This window comes from Molothrus ater, chromosome 7 (assembly GCF_012460135.2).
Source record: "Molothrus ater isolate BHLD 08-10-18 breed brown headed cowbird chromosome 7, BPBGC_Mater_1.1, whole genome shotgun sequence".
Classification (NCBI taxonomy): domain Eukaryota; kingdom Metazoa; phylum Chordata; class Aves; order Passeriformes; family Icteridae; genus Molothrus; species Molothrus ater.
This window is the reverse complement of record NC_050484.2, coordinates 27,706,426-27,721,750: the sequence shown is the minus strand read 5'-3', so window position 1 is coordinate 27,721,750 and position 15,325 is coordinate 27,706,426. Positions and strand designations below refer to the sequence as shown.

At 40.7% G+C, this 15,325-nt stretch overlaps 1 protein-coding gene across 1 annotated transcript in view; it reads left to right on the top strand.

The window, feature by feature from the left end:
- The window catches only part of ADCY5 (adenylate cyclase 5), a 204,129-nt gene that overhangs the window by 116,295 nt on the left and 72,509 nt on the right, over positions 1-15,325 (top strand). Inside the window, exons 2-3 of the mRNA XM_036386627.2 lie at positions 4,280-4,429; positions 9,240-9,361. Of these exons, the coding sequence (XP_036242520.1) occupies positions 4,280-4,429; positions 9,240-9,361 (272 nt within the window). The remainder of the gene's footprint in view (positions 1-4,279; positions 4,430-9,239; positions 9,362-15,325) is intronic.

The window sequence follows — 15,325 nt, the reverse complement described above, 5'->3', positions numbered from 1 at the left end:
GCAGAGGTAGGGAACTAACTAAATTTATCTTGATGCTATTTCTCTTAAGCATGTTGTTGTCTCTTAATTACATATTGAATAGCATCTGGTGTTTGAAGAATTATCGAATAGAAACACAGCAGGGGGAAGTGTGGCAATATTGCTGCAAGCTGATACTTTTTCTGCTGTGGTGGTCTGGAGGCTCTCTCCTGGCCACTGAGACATCCTGCTTCTTCCTCATCTTGGCCTGAGGTGCCCAAAACACCAATTTTGTAACACTGATGTCAGGCCAAATTTAGCTCTTCATTTTGATTTTGTAATACCAGGTTTTCATAACTCCTAGAACATGTGGAACTAAACTGTTTCCATCTCTTTTCTTTTTTCCCTTTCAGTCACCAGGGGAAAAAATTATTGAAAACAGTTTCCTGCGGGAGATTCAACAAAGGCATTGCAGTGCTCTGTTTGTGCGATGAAATCAAAGCCGCTGGAAACTCTTTTGTTGTCTGAGATTGAGGGATCTTTTATTTCAGTGGCGCTAAGGAGCCACAGGTTTTTTTTAAAAACCCCTCATAGTACACAGCTCTTCCTTAGGTGCTGAATCACCTTTGAAGAGCTCTGCCTTGGTAGCACCAGGAGAGCAGCATTTCTCTGCCTCACCCAGGTCATGGAGGAGTAAACATGTTAGTTTGTGAAATATCACATGTGCCAATACTGCAGGCAGGTTTATTAGCTTACCTAGGAGTTACATGTAATTAAATGGTCTTTATAAACTATTGTATTCCAAAAGCAGAAAGGTAGGAATCTTCTTACTTTAAATCTCTAGTTAGGCAGGGGAAGGAAGTCAACTACAAAACAGACAATTTTATCTTTCTATTGCCTTGAACAGCTCTTCAAGCACAGATTGTCTGAAATAGCTGCCATAATATGTTTTTACTTTTCAGGCCATGGAGCTTAGGGAATCAGATTTTTAGTATCTACATCATCTCTTTCCTCCTGGGACTGAAGCTGGTTACCATAGCAAAATGGCAAGGAAGCTGATAAGCAAGTAGTACCATTTGGCAAACAGGATATAAATTTATTTTGTTAAGACAGAGGACTGTGAAAAAAACCCAGTTGCTCCTAGGATTTTTTTTCCTTTATTGTGTTTTAAAATGGCTGTGTATAAAATTATTGTGAACAGATATTGAACAAAATTCTTTCTAACTAACAAGTGTGGCTGCAAATAAAAGGAGATTTAGTTTTAAATCTCTGCAGATCTTTAATATTTTCACAGAAAAGTTACACAGTAACAGAGATAATACAGCGTAATTTCACTCCTTGTGTTTCAGGGTGTTGTAAAGATGCCATACTGTGATTTAAATGAGCTCCTGCTAAACAATAAATACAGATACCTCTCCCCCCACTACTTAAAAATTACATTGCAATATAGTTTTTGTTCCAACTTGATGAAGCATGGTCATCTGAGTCTGTGTTGTAAATCAGTCTGTGAAGTCCCTTGGGTTTATGTAAAGTGATGTGAGTGCTGAAAAGTTAAATTGCTTGGTGTTCCAAAAACGTTATCAATAATGTCAGTTCTGATGGTGTTTTTTGTACTCCCTGTCTCAGTGTCCAATATGAACCACACACCCTGAACAGCACAGCCTGGCTGTTTAAGGCATCATCACAGCAGCTGTGTCTGTGCACGAACCCCACTGGGGGGACTTTTTGTAGGTACAACACCAGTTTGTCCAGAAAGACCTAAAAAGAGCTTGTTTTCAAGACTGAGGTGTTCCTCTTTCTGCTGGGTCAATTCTTGATATGTTGCCTGGCATCTAAACTACCCTTTGTCTCCTGTTCTTGGTGCAAGACTTGAGTCACTGCTTTGGGGATGTTTTTTGGGGTTTAGAGACTGGAAGTGAAATGAAATCTCAGAGTCTTGGGATTAAAGCTGAAAACTGCTTATTTCCGTAAAACGTTCGTTGTTCTCAGTTTTATCCATTCAAAATATATCATACCTGCTTATAATATTTTCTATTCCCTGGCAAATTTTCTAATCACTACACAGCTCCAATAGTGAGGATTTGGGAGTCTTGCTGTAATCTGGACATGCAAAAGATGCTGTTTAGTTTTAACCCCTTTGAGCCCACATTAACCAGATTGAACTTGTAGAAGTTCTGTTCATTGGTTGAGAGTCTCAATCAGTGCACCCATGGAGTGGGAACCAGAGTAAATCCTAGGCAACTCCTATTTTGACACCCTTTTTAAGTTAGTTTTGTTTTGTTTTTTTCAATAGAATAAGCACTGGCTGAAGGTTTTTTTTATGCTAGGAGGGATTTATCATCTTTAGAAATCATCATTATCACCAAAAAATAGCATCAAATGCCCACTGGATGCAGCACTGGCTCAGGTTAATTGTAATTGGGCAGGATTTGGGTGGGAGTTGACTGGTGTCTGATCAGCTTGGGGGAGAGAGGTGGAGAACCTTGGATTTGGCAGGATCCAGCCAGGCTTAGAAAGAGCTGAGTGAGAATACAATTGTGAAGGGGATGTGTGGGTTTAGTATTGGGATTTATTTCATGTCCGCATGTGTGACCTGCATCTTCATCACACCTCTGTGCCATCTGTGGGCTCTGCATGGAGGGACCCATCTGTAGGGGTTGAGAATAACTTCATCCTAGAAAACCTGTAGTCTGCAAATAGATCTGGACTGGTGACAGTCACCTGGGGGTGTCCGTGACCTGCAGGTCCTTGTACTGAAGAGTGGCACACAAATGTGGGAACTCACTGTGGGGGCATGGCCCAAAATGCAGCGCTTGGATGCAGGAGCTTGGAAGTTGGAGTGTTGCCATCTACTGGCAGCCACCCACAGAGAGGAGTCCCTCCTCTGGTAGTTGATGGTGTTGCTTATTTTGAGCGGAAAGATGAGCTTTTCTGCCTAAATCCTGTTTCGAGTTGGAGTTGTCAATAAAAGAATTGTTGCTGTTCTTAGCATAGGAATGTAATCAAACAGTTGGAGTAATGCCAGTCAGATTTTTATGGAGAGGTTGTTACTCTTGTAAAGTGGGCCCATGTTTGAGATGGGGACAGCTCCTCTCTCCTCCACAGTGTCCAAGTTGGTCTGGGGAGTTCTGAGCACCCCATGTGAGCTCAGGGCTTGAGGGGTGTCCTGCAGCTCTCCTGCCATTCAGAGTTTCTCCATATTTTCAGGGAATGGGCTGGGCTGGAAACTGCTTTTTTTATTCTGCAAGTAAAAAATTAATAAAGGCAAAGGATATATTTGGGCTCATTAGGGAATAGAGCAAAGATCTGTATTATTAAGAATCTTGGAGGTCTGACTGTCTTTTCCCCTGGAAGAGATGAGAGGTGTTTCAAATAAGTCTGTCCTCAAAGGGTGATCCAGTACAGCTTGTGCAAGTCTCAAAAAGTCCTACTGGGACTGACCTCTGTTAAGGGAAATGCTTACATTAAGCCATCAGAACAAGCTTTGAGCATTTTGCCTAAAAGAAATCCCAGCAATGGGCATGAATATTTTTTTCCTTTTTATTAAAAAATAGTTGGGAAATAAAAGGTTGCAACACAAATTTTCAGCAAAAGTTATGTGACTGCTTCCTTACAAAACATAACATGCATGGGAGTGGAAGAGTGACATAGCTTTCCTTCATGCTTGTCCAGCTGAAATATGCTTCAGACTTAGCAACTCATTTCTGTACTCATCCATAGAAATGTAAAAAATGTATGCTTTTATCTAGAAACATAAAATCTTGAGTTGGAACTAGATTATAAAAACTTCTCTGAAACCTTGTGAATACCAACACTTTACATTCAGTATTTTAAACACTATTTCAAAACAATGGTTGATGTACCTTTGAAATGTTTTTGAGCCAAATATGTAGGTGCACAAACATGAAAATATTAGTGTTCCTCTGCCAGATCTCTCTGCGTGAGTTATAGGTGACCTCCAGTGATGGAGCAATGATGCACTTTGAGATTGATTTGTGTCTCAGTAGTTCCCAGATAATAGATAACCAAAGGCAAGATTGCAGAATTACCAGTTGAATTGTATCTTTTATTTGTGAAGTAGTACACAGTGGAAAGAACCTATATTTGAGGTCCTATATGGAAGTTTTGTATTTTAATGACTAGAGAGATAAAATTCATTAAAATTAAGAGCCTGAGGTTTAAATACGTGTTGGTTTAGGGAGTCATGGAAGGGGCTGGATTCTGGCTGGTGTTTTGTTACCAATGGCAGTTTTCCAAAGTGTAACCATTTTTCTCTCTTTTTATTTTCTTTTTTTGTTGTTTTTTTTTTTTTTTTTTGCAGCTGGTCTCCAATGTTCTCATCTTCTCCTGTACAAACATTGTAGGCGTGTGTACCCACTACCCAGCAGAGGTGTCCCAAAGACAGGCTTTCCAGGAGACCAGGGAATGCATACAAGCCAGGCTGCATTCTCAAAGGGAAAACCAGCAGCAGGTAAGAGCAACAGTTGGAAATAAAGCATGAAAACGCTGAAACAGAATTAGCATGCAAATTGTTCCTGTAGGATGGCATTTGCAGGCTTCTTGCTTCATGAGTAATCCAGGCAAGAATAGGTTGTTGTTAGAGGACAGGATTTTTAAAGGTTTGAGAGAAAGCTCAGGGGTGCAGCCAAGCCACTGCCAAAAGAGAGTTGTAAGGCAGGCAAGAATTGGTCCACACAATGTAATGTTCCTTGATGCCTCCAAAGGTCCTCTTCCCTTCTTTCCCAAAGGTTCCTACCTGCTTACACACCTCTCTGTATCCTATTGTCTTCAAATTAATTGTATTTGTTCAAAAATTAAGATTCATCATCAGCTTCATTTTTTTTTTGCTATAAAAAGCCCTCTTGCTGCCAACATAAAGCTTAGTTGTCAGGGTGCTGAATGTATCTGCTCCCCTAATTCATTTGTGGGTTCTCTTGCAATGAATCTCTTGTGTCTTAGAATTAGACACAGAAGGTCTTTTGGGGCAGCTTAACTATTCCCTTGCTAACTAACACTCAGCTCTGCCCTGCACTACATCTCATAGTGGTCTGTTCAGTCCAATTTGAAATGAATCATGAAATGGGACTTCCATTTTTCCCTTGGGAGATATCTCAGAGCTTGGTTGTGGGTTTGGGGAGAGGTCAGGGGAATTAATCAGCTGGGGAGTCTTTGCATCTCTGTGGCAACTCAGTTTCATTTTGCTTCACGTCTCAGCCCATCTGCATCTATGGATTTGTGTTTTGGCAGTGTTTCATGAGGTACCTCTGGCTGACACAGCTGCTGTTCAATCCTTACTGTGACATAACCTGTACACGTGCTTATTTGGTGCTTTCTGTATGAAAACAAGATTCACACCCAAGACTCCTTTTTCCTTTGCACCAAATATTGTATCAGAAAGATGAAATGAGCAGCCATTCCTCCTTCCACACCTTGAAGCGGAGGAAAGGATTGAGCCAAGAGAATGTGCCATTTTACTCATTGATTTCAGCCCTGTGCTCCCTGCTGAGAGGCTGCCTCAGCAGCGTGGCTCAGATGCCTGCGCTCTGCTGGATTTGGGCACTTCTGTCTCAGAAGCAGCTCCTCGGAGCAGCCCTGACAAATGCCCTATCTTGATGCTTTTTTCTTCTCCCCCTCTCCAGGAAGCATAGCATACATAAGAAATCCAGGACATCAGAAAAACATGGGTCAAAGCCAGTCCCTGCCAAGCCAAGTGCTCTTCAGTGCCTGCAGCAGTGACTGCGGGTCCTGGCAGCTGGAGACTCCTAATGAGATTATTTGCTGTCACAGCCTGGGCTGACATTGATCTCCAGGTTCAGTTCAGATGACTCCATGCATAATGCGTTGAGATAAGCACGAGGTGACAGCAGACACAAATAAGGACAGCTCAGCCCACATGTCCAAACAGGGGTGGAGGAAAACACAACTGCACAGCCCAACACCGTTATTTATAGTTGCTTGTCTTTTTCTGGAGATCGATGGTGCTCCTGTGTGCTGTTCTCTTATAAAGGCAGGCAGATTTTCTCAGGCAAATGACCTTGTATTTTCCTTTATTAAGCATCTACCAGCACCCAAAATTAGCCTAAAAGTAAATAGAAATTCCAGAATATCCAATGCAGAAAAAAGATGACTTGTGATTTCATTACTTGAGATAAGCTAGGGCAGAGCCATAACAGGAGTTGGTGTTGTTTGCCCACAACAAAATATTCTTGGATGAAAAATCATGTGTTCTCCACATTGTGTAGGGAGCAAATAGCATTTGGGTAAGAGATGGGTTGTTGGGACTGCAGTGTCTTAATTCTAGCATTGCATGTCTTCTGTCTCTGCAAAGTTGTTCTCTCTTTTTCATCTCAGCGTCACTTTTGGTAAAAAGTAACTGTTACTAAATCTGAGGAGAAATGGATAATCTTAAGATACTAAATATTCATAGTGATTTGAGGTCATCTTCGGAGAGGACTTCATAAATAGTTAAAATTTCTTTACAGAGTCATTGTGGGGATGTTTGTGCCCATGCACAAATATATCCATGTGTTCGTATGTAAACAGGGTAGATCTGTGTTGAACTCCTTCATCTATGTGCCTGTTTTAGAGACTAGTTCTCCTTGGGATGCAGTTGTTTAATGTATAATTCAGTGGAACTATACATGCATGTTATTTTGAAGGGAGAATTATATATGGATTTGCTCTTGCATTTGTATCTGGTCAGAATGCTGCCTTGTTATACTTGTAAAACACCAGTCCTGGTCACCTCACTGGTGCCTAATACAGGATTTTACAGCGAGGGCTGCAGCACTTTCTAGTTATTGTATCAAAATGAAAATTGTTCTGTAGTGGAGACTCTCATTTCTCTGCTCCATTTGAAATAAAACATAGGGATTTTGTTGTTTCGAAGGCCTTTTCATGTGCTTATGCCTTACAAATGCACTTGTTGTAGCCTTCTCCTGTTATAGCCTTCTCCTCTCCTTCAGAGGTTATTTTCAGTGATTGTGATGACTCCAAGCAAACAGAATAAAGATAATGCTCAGCTCTGTAACACAGTTCAGCTTCCTAATTAGTAGCTGCACGAAGGGCTGTTGTGCCACTTGCATTTGTTTCACCTGATGAGCCTATCTCATCCCCTGATTATTAGTTCAGAGCAGGGGTAGTGCAGCTCCTGGAGATCTTAAGTGCCTTGAAAATATTGGTGATTTAATCTGGTGAGTGCCTGTGGTGCAAGGAAGAGTAGGGGTGGGGGCTCTCAAGTAAAAGCTACTCAGAAATGTAGGTGACAATCTCCTGGAATGCCCCAAACAGACACTCAGGCTCCTGTCTCTGTTTTGGAAGCGAGTAATGCTCCGTGCCCATGCGCCCACAGGGAGTGTTCCAAACCTGTGGGTGCCCCCAAACCTCCCGTAAAGCTCCAAGTTATTTAGAGGATGTGTAAAATCACACATAAAATAGCAGCTTTCACACATTTGAGGATGCCTATTAGAATATGCAAATGACAACAGTGTATACAGCATTTCCTCTGGAAAGCATACAAATGTGTTGTGCTTTTCCACTCAAGGAGTGCACCAATAGCTGACAGAAGCCTAAGGACACGTGCATGATTCATGAGCTGCTTTAAAAAAAAAAAATAAGGATATGTAACTGTTAGCACCTGCAGTATGCTAGTGACGGTGACAGTACTTTAAAAAACAAGTGTCTTTTCATGACTGCTGCAGTTTTAAGCAGAGATAGAAATCCCTCCAACACATCTTCTGTGTTATTACCATCTCTTCAAAGACTGAAAGCAGGCTCTCTTTATGGTTAAAAAAAATACTGGGCAGTGCTACAGACCATAAAATGTCTCAGTGCATGCTGAGCACATTTTCAGTAAATTCATCTTCCTCTGGTTCCCCCAGGGTTCCTCTTTCTCCTTAGAGGAAGAAATAAATGGTGAACTTTCAGTTAAAGCTAGGAATTAGAAGCCAGAAATGTGCCTATAACTGCAGCAAGGGGTTTGGTGATGTGAGTACTTGGGACAGGATTGCTGGACCCCTCTGAGTCAGGCCTGAGTTTGAACCCTGCTGCTCCCTGTGTTGTTGAGAATTAATGAGCTATTAGATAAGGTTGGGTCTTTCCTTCTGTGTCATCGAAAAGGAAGGCCCTTTTCTTCCTCCTGTTCACTACAGGGAAGGAAAAATAAAGAAAAGAGTGACATAAGAAAAAAAATCCCACTTTTTCCAGAGCTATTCCAGAGCACTGCCTGCAGGTTGGACCAGACCACAGCAGAGCTGATCCCAAAGGAGATGCTCCCCACCTTCATGAGCCATAGTAAAACCTTTTGAACTTCACGGGGTGTGACTGGGAATAGAATGCAGCTCTGGGCAGAATTCTCAGGTGTGATTCCTGATATACACAAACGCATCCCTGGGGCACAAATTACCCACAGATTTAAATTCTATAATTTCTGTGTGAAATTGGCATCAAATTTAGAATAATAACAAGCACTTGCTTTTATGTGAGTTTTTAGGAAAATCACCATAAAGTCATCATTTTGTCAATTTCTGCATACGCTGTAGGAACAGTTTGCAAAATAATGTTACGAAAGTCACACAAAATCTACGATCAGTAAATGAAAGTGCCAACTGAGGGGCAAGGAGAGCCACAAACTGTTGATGGTATGTGGTTATTGAAAATGCTTTTGTAGGTGAGTGGGTGGATTTACAGATCTTAATGCAATTGGGCACTACCAGCAGTTTAAAGTGTAGCAGTAGCACTTCTCATGCTGGTGTTATCGGGGCGTTTCTACGACATTTTAGCTGCCAAGAGCAGGTTTGTGCCTGCTGGGGGAATGTGCTTAGATAATTAGATAAGCAAGGAAGGAATTTTAAATAGTGCCCAAGGGTGTTGGGGTATCATTTCTCTGGTGTAAGGTGAAGGAAGACTTGGTGGTGGTGTGCAGAGACTGTGTGGGAGGTCAGACAATCTCATTTATCAGAGTCCTTCCAAGAACGGTGCACGGACACTCTTTGACTTGCATGGTTGGCATGAGAATTGGCAACCGTGAATTGTAAGCCCAGTGCACCTGGAATGCAAAATAATACATTTCTTCTAAAACCATTGAATTCTTATTGTGGGGTTGGGAAGACAATTGCATATGACTGGTTAGGGGGTCAGCTCCTGGGGTTATGGAGCCCATTTTGCTTGGCTGTACTCATCTCTCACCAAACTGATGAGTCATTTCTCCCCAGTAAGGAACAAAGTGTGTTTGTTAACTGGGCAGCAGGTGTTTTAATTGGTTCATCTGTCTGACTCCACAGGAGCGTCTCCTGCTCTCTGTACTTCCTCGACATGTTGCCATGGAGATGAAAGCTGACATTAATGCCAAACAGGAAGACATGATGTTTCATAAGATCTACATCCAGAAGCATGACAATGTCAGGTAAGAACAGCAGCCTGTCTCCCAGCCACGGGGGAGGAGGGACCCTCCCAGTGCTTGGCCCTGAACGCCCAGGGATGAAGATGTCAGTGACACATAATCCAAAATCAGTGTAAAGGCTCTGAAGTGTCACTAGCTGACTTTTGAAAGTTGTTTATAAGATGGTAGGAGGATTGCCTCACTCAAACAATATCTTCCTTTGAGAAGTGACTGATCTCTTTCCTTACATTTTCCTTTTTTTTTTTCCTTATTTCTTTGCTGGAGTAAGTGTTGATGGTTTTGAGAAGGTGTTATACTGGGGGTGAGTTATTCCTGGACAATTACAAGCACCCCTCTGATAAGAGATGATGGAATGCAAGTTAAAAGTTGGGAGCACTTCCAACAAGGTTAATTGCAGAGTCTGGCTAAGGTCTAGATTTTCTGGAGTGGTTTCTCTCAATTTGAAATTACAAGCAGGGGGTCCATTAGTGACAGCCTTGACACCTGCTCAGGCACCCAGCAATGTGTTGCTCCTCGGTCTACCTGGATGAGGAGAAGAGTTTGATATCCAATCTCTGGCAAGTCATGCAAAATCAAGCTCAGCCTGTGCTGCTGGGGTAGTCCAGCCCCAGGAGCTTCTGAACATCTCCTGGTTCCCCTGTCCAGTTTCCCAGGGAAGAGGCAATAAAGTAGTACTTCAGGTAGCTTGATAGCTTTATAGGCTGCACTTGCAAAGTTTAACCTAATCTTAATGCATTTCACCTCTGCTGTTGTACCTGATCTCTTTGGACAACACTTATGTCTCAGCTAAGCCAGGTCCTGGAACTGTGTAACAGCTCTGTCAGTCTATAAATGCTTCTTTTGAGACACAGGGACTGGGGACAGAGAGCTGCCCTTTTCCATCTCCCCCCTTACAACAAGAGTTTTTTCCTGAGAACTCCCTCGGTAGCTTTTCTCTCTCGTGCAGCTTTAGTATGTGGTTGAATTATATTTTCTGATACTTTATGCTCAAAAAAAATAAAAGTGAGTTTCTAACATACTGTACCCTCCAGGAGCTGACGTGAAAAAATCCACATGATATTCTGATGCATTTGAAGACTTTACCTTAGGATTGAGGGTAGCTGGGAGAGGCAACGTACAAGCAGAAAATTGGGAGCTTGCTCAGTGTTGAATGTAGAGTCTTGTATAAAACTCACTGAAATCAGGGAGAGTCTGTGTGCTGGCTTGGATGGAATTCAGCCCTTCAGTTTTTTTGGTTGTGACTCAGTAAAGAGATAAAGATCCACTAGCAATACAATGAAAACAAATCAGTATCAGAAATCAAAGACAGTAACAGTTCAGTGATTAAAAATGAAGGATATATGCATGGTGATGAAGGGGAGAGGAAGAGGCCATCCACAGTGCCCTCAGCAGACTTTGTGCTACAGTAAATTACATTTTGTGTCTTCACATTCATTTTTTCCTTAATGACACTGAGCTTGTTCAAGTAGGTGTGTAAATTACTTGTGATAGATGCTGATTGTGAATTACTTTTTTCAATTACTCAAAGGTCAACCTGACATTCAAAGTGCAATTCATTAGCATGCCACAAGACTATGGTATTTTAGTCTTCCACATCAATTTCCATATGTCATTATTTTGCAGGTTTGAAAGTGGTTCAGTGGTCAAATCTTAGTAAAGCTGATTGTCTCTTTAGGATGATACTGATTTGAAATTTTAATCTATATGACCACATACACAAAAACTAAATAAATAATAATGAACTAAGTTTGTAAATGAAAAATTTTAAAGGGGGAAGGGGAATCTGATATAACAATTGTGACTGGAAAAAAAATAGATCAAAGATAATGGCCGGTATGGAGATCTCAAAAGATGCATCAAAAAATGGCACATGGCTAAGAGTATAGAACGAGAGAAGAACTGTGATTTTCAGCTATGGCTGTGAAGAAACATGAAAGGTGAAACACAAATACATAAATGGTTATGGGCACCAGTCAGTTCCTGATGAGTAGCTAACAGAACTCTGGCAAACATTTAATTTTCATATCTTGCATATTTATTGAATAATACAAGCATTTATGTAATAGTGTCACTTCTGCAGCTTACAAGGAATTTTGACTTTATTCCTCATGCTAATGAGTGTTTAGGAATCAGACACTTGCAGGTGCCAACCAGCTCCACTGCAAAGGGACTCTAAGGTCTCAAAAGACTTAAGAGGAAACAACTTAAATGATATCTTCCTCAAAGTGTGGGCTTTGTTGTCTGTGCCTGTGAGGTCCTAAATCACAGCCCACTGAAATCATGGAAAAGGCTGGAAAAGTGAGATAAGAAATAGGAATAAAATAGTGTATGTGCTGAGAGCAAACAGAAAATAACTCAGGAACATCTCATCTTCATGTACTTTAGGGAAATGAATAACTAAGTGCGAATATTGAAGAAAGGAAACATGATTTGGAACAAATGACTCATTTCACACCAGGAGTTCAGCACGGAGCCTTTGCTCTTGCCTGGGTGCACTGAAACCACCTCTAGTGGGAATGGCTGGGGATGATTTTGAAGCATTTACATGCACACAGAAACACCCTGGAGGGGGGAGGCAGCATCTCAGGGATGCTGATTAATGAACTGGCTGAATAAAAGCAAGCAGGCTCTTTACTTTGCACAGGGAAATGCTCAAGGGAAGGCTTTTGAGAGGAGAACGCTCCAAGCAATTCTGGTTTGTGTTCGTCACTATTCAAAAATGTCATAAGAGCTAAGTTTTTATGAGCTAAAGGTTATTGTGTCAAGGCAATTGAGAAGTATGTGAAGTCAGTGCAAGGGTGCTGTGCCCAGCCATTGAATCTGGCTTCCTGTTGATGATTTATCAGCAGGAGCATTTCCTCTGCAGCTCACAGGAGTGGGAAGGTCTGCACAGAGCTGTGGGTTTTCCTTCTCCATCAGCTGTATTTGGTGATGCTTTTTTCCCCCATTCTCCAAGATTGTGTATAAATGCAGATTTTAATGAAAGTATAATGGATGGGAATTTTTGTTAACTATTAATTTAAAAGTTTGATTGTCATCTTAAAGCTTGGAACCCAACATCTTGATTTTTACTGGATCTTCAGAGTGAGGTTGCTTTCCAAACCCACTGCCAACATGGAAATAATGAGGCTCTGGAGGTTTCCATCCAGATGGGTTTAACTTGGGTCCTTTGAACTCGAGAGGCACCGGAGCGCAGCCCGGTGCACTTAGCCTGGTTTGACATTTTGTGTGGGAGAAGTGGCTTACTAAATTCTCTTCCAGACAAGATTAAATATTTTAATTTTCAGGGATGATTGGGTCTGGGCTTTTGGGACCACCTCTAATTTTAATTAAAAACCAAACCCAAACCACTCTACCAGCAGAAAACGTTAATCTAAAATTATGTGAAGTTAATGTGTGTAGGCTTTCTTTGCTAGTTTAAAAATGAAGTGTCCTTAACTTTACAGTTCTGCTTTTATATGCTTAGTTTTAGATTCTAGGTGACATGGTTCAGGTTTTTGGGTGGTTTTTGGGGTTTTTTTGTGGGGTTTTTCTGTGGTTTTTCTTTTAGAAAAAGAGGTCACACACTTCTTTTTTTTTTCTTTTCTGTTTGTTTAAGAAAAAAATAAGTCAGTTTAAACCTGTGTAGAAGAGATCTTCCTTAAGTACCAGCAGTAAGTCTATAAAGCATAGCCATGATCCTTCCATAAGGAGCAGTTCTGCTATGATATTTCTTACTGTGGTACACTTCCCTTAGAGGGTGGGCTATATCTCCATAAGGGAAAGATGATTTTTTAAATGCAAAATACTGTGGTCCTTTTGATCTGAATGGGTAAAAGACAATCTTTTTTGAGCAAATCTTTTTATCTGGATTTCCTGCAAATGAGTTCATAATCTCCTGATTATTGTTATGGAAAGTAAAGTTCAGAGACTAATTTATCCACAATGAAAATATAATTTCCTGTAATTTTTGGCAGCGAAATTTGTTTCAGGATCATGTTCTTCTGAAAATTTTAGTGGTGACAAAACAAAGGTGCAAATGTTTGAGGTTAATACCCTCTTATTCAATGCACATGAAGAGAACCTTTAAACAGAGAATGAAACATTTTCCTGTCCTGATTTATTGAATGAGAATTAACTTTGACAAATCCAGAACCTCAGAGCATGATTTGACCTTTCCCACATATGTGTGTGTGTTAAATATAAAGTCTATTGTCAAAAGCCATCAGGAAAGGAGTTCCCAAGACTATGCAAGTAATTTTGGGTAAACAACAAGGTGAATTATGTAACTAAATTTGTTCATGTTATCATGAATAAGATTATGGCTGATAGACAAGCCCTAAATTATGCATAGATAATATTGTTTATCTATCATGCTTCCCAGACAGAATTTTAAGTGTTTTACATTACTATTGCTATTTATAGTGTCTCACTGCAGTGATAATGGCTTTAATGTTATCTAGGTTTGGCCAAATATAGTAATCTCTGTGCTATAAAAGGAGGCTTGAAGTCCTCTGTGAACGGATAAAGGTTGGCTTTGTCATTGAAATTCCTTTAATGAACTGTTTCAAGAAGCTTATTTTAGGGCTGGCATCCAAGTGCAGTAAAAGTGACAGTTTCCTCTCTTCACCCCTTCACATAATTCTTATGAATCATGTACTCAACAACATTAACCTGCTTTCAGAGTTTCTTAAACTTCTTGACAACTTGAACTAAACCATTTGCAGAAATGAAACAAGACCATTTGCTTTCAGCTTTTAAAATGAAAAGCATTTGTAACTCATCTTCTGATTTAATGACATTCTAACACCCAAAGGTTTTCCCCTCAAAAATGACCAAAGAGTTGCACTTTGGCTGAGTGTCAGGGTATTAAGACCAGCTGTGTCAACTTAACCTCTTCACCTTTTAGGTGTTGTGATGCCCAAGTAGTTGCTTAGGAAGTTTTTTAAATTCCCAGGTTGCAAGGTTCTATGGAATTGTGAACTATGACATTTAAGGAAAAATTCAACTAAGTAAACATCTTTTTCTTCCCTCCTCCCACTGTCCTCACACACAGGACATCCATTCTTAATGTTTCTTGGTGGTGAAGAACTTAATGCTCCTTAAAAAAAAAAAGTTACATTATGGCAGGTATAAATTTCTGACAACTCTGACAGAGATATTTTCAAATATTACACAGTCCCTCATCTCTGCCAAAGTTTGTGTAGCTTTAATTTCTCTGGAAGGCCTCATTGCCAGGAAAGGGCAGGAGCTGTAACTTTTTAAAATATTTACTGTATAATCCATCTTCCTCCTTGTCTTCTTTCCTTTCTGAGGAGAGGCAGAATGAAAATTGATGGTTTCTGTTTAAAAACAAGGAAGACCAGCATTAAGAAGGAGAAAGCCCAAGAGCCACTTTTATCCATGTTTTGCATCCTTGCTGCTGCTCTCTGTGCGAGTCCCTGAGCTTCAATTTCCTCCAAAGTGCGTTGATGGGTTGGTTGGTTGTTTCTCAGAATCAAGGCTTGGCAAGACCTCTCCCTCCTTTTCCTTATTCAAGGCACGTGCCCACGAGCAGTAGAAAGTTATTTTTGCTTGTAGGTGGGGGTAACTGTGGGTTTCATGTGAGTTTAGAGCATTTAATTGCTTTAACTTCTGGTTGAAGCTGTAGGATGAGAAAAGCGAGTAGGAGGGAAATGAGCCTGCCCACATCTTTCCCCAAATGACAGCAGGGAATTTTACCTAAATGGGAACTCTCTCTGTCAAGAACCAGCTCTTGGGAGTTTCACCTATGCCTGGCAGCTGTGAATCTTTGCTTTTTAATGTTGAAGATTTTTCTCTTTTTTTTTCAAGTTAGCAATAAGTTTTGGGAAGTGCAGAAGTAGGTTTCACCCATGGATGAAGGTGAAATACTCTGCTCTTACCACCACCAATCATTTGTCTCTTCTTAATCAATTTGTTATTTTTGAGAGGAAAAAGTCACTTATCTTTTGGAGATTTTCATTCACG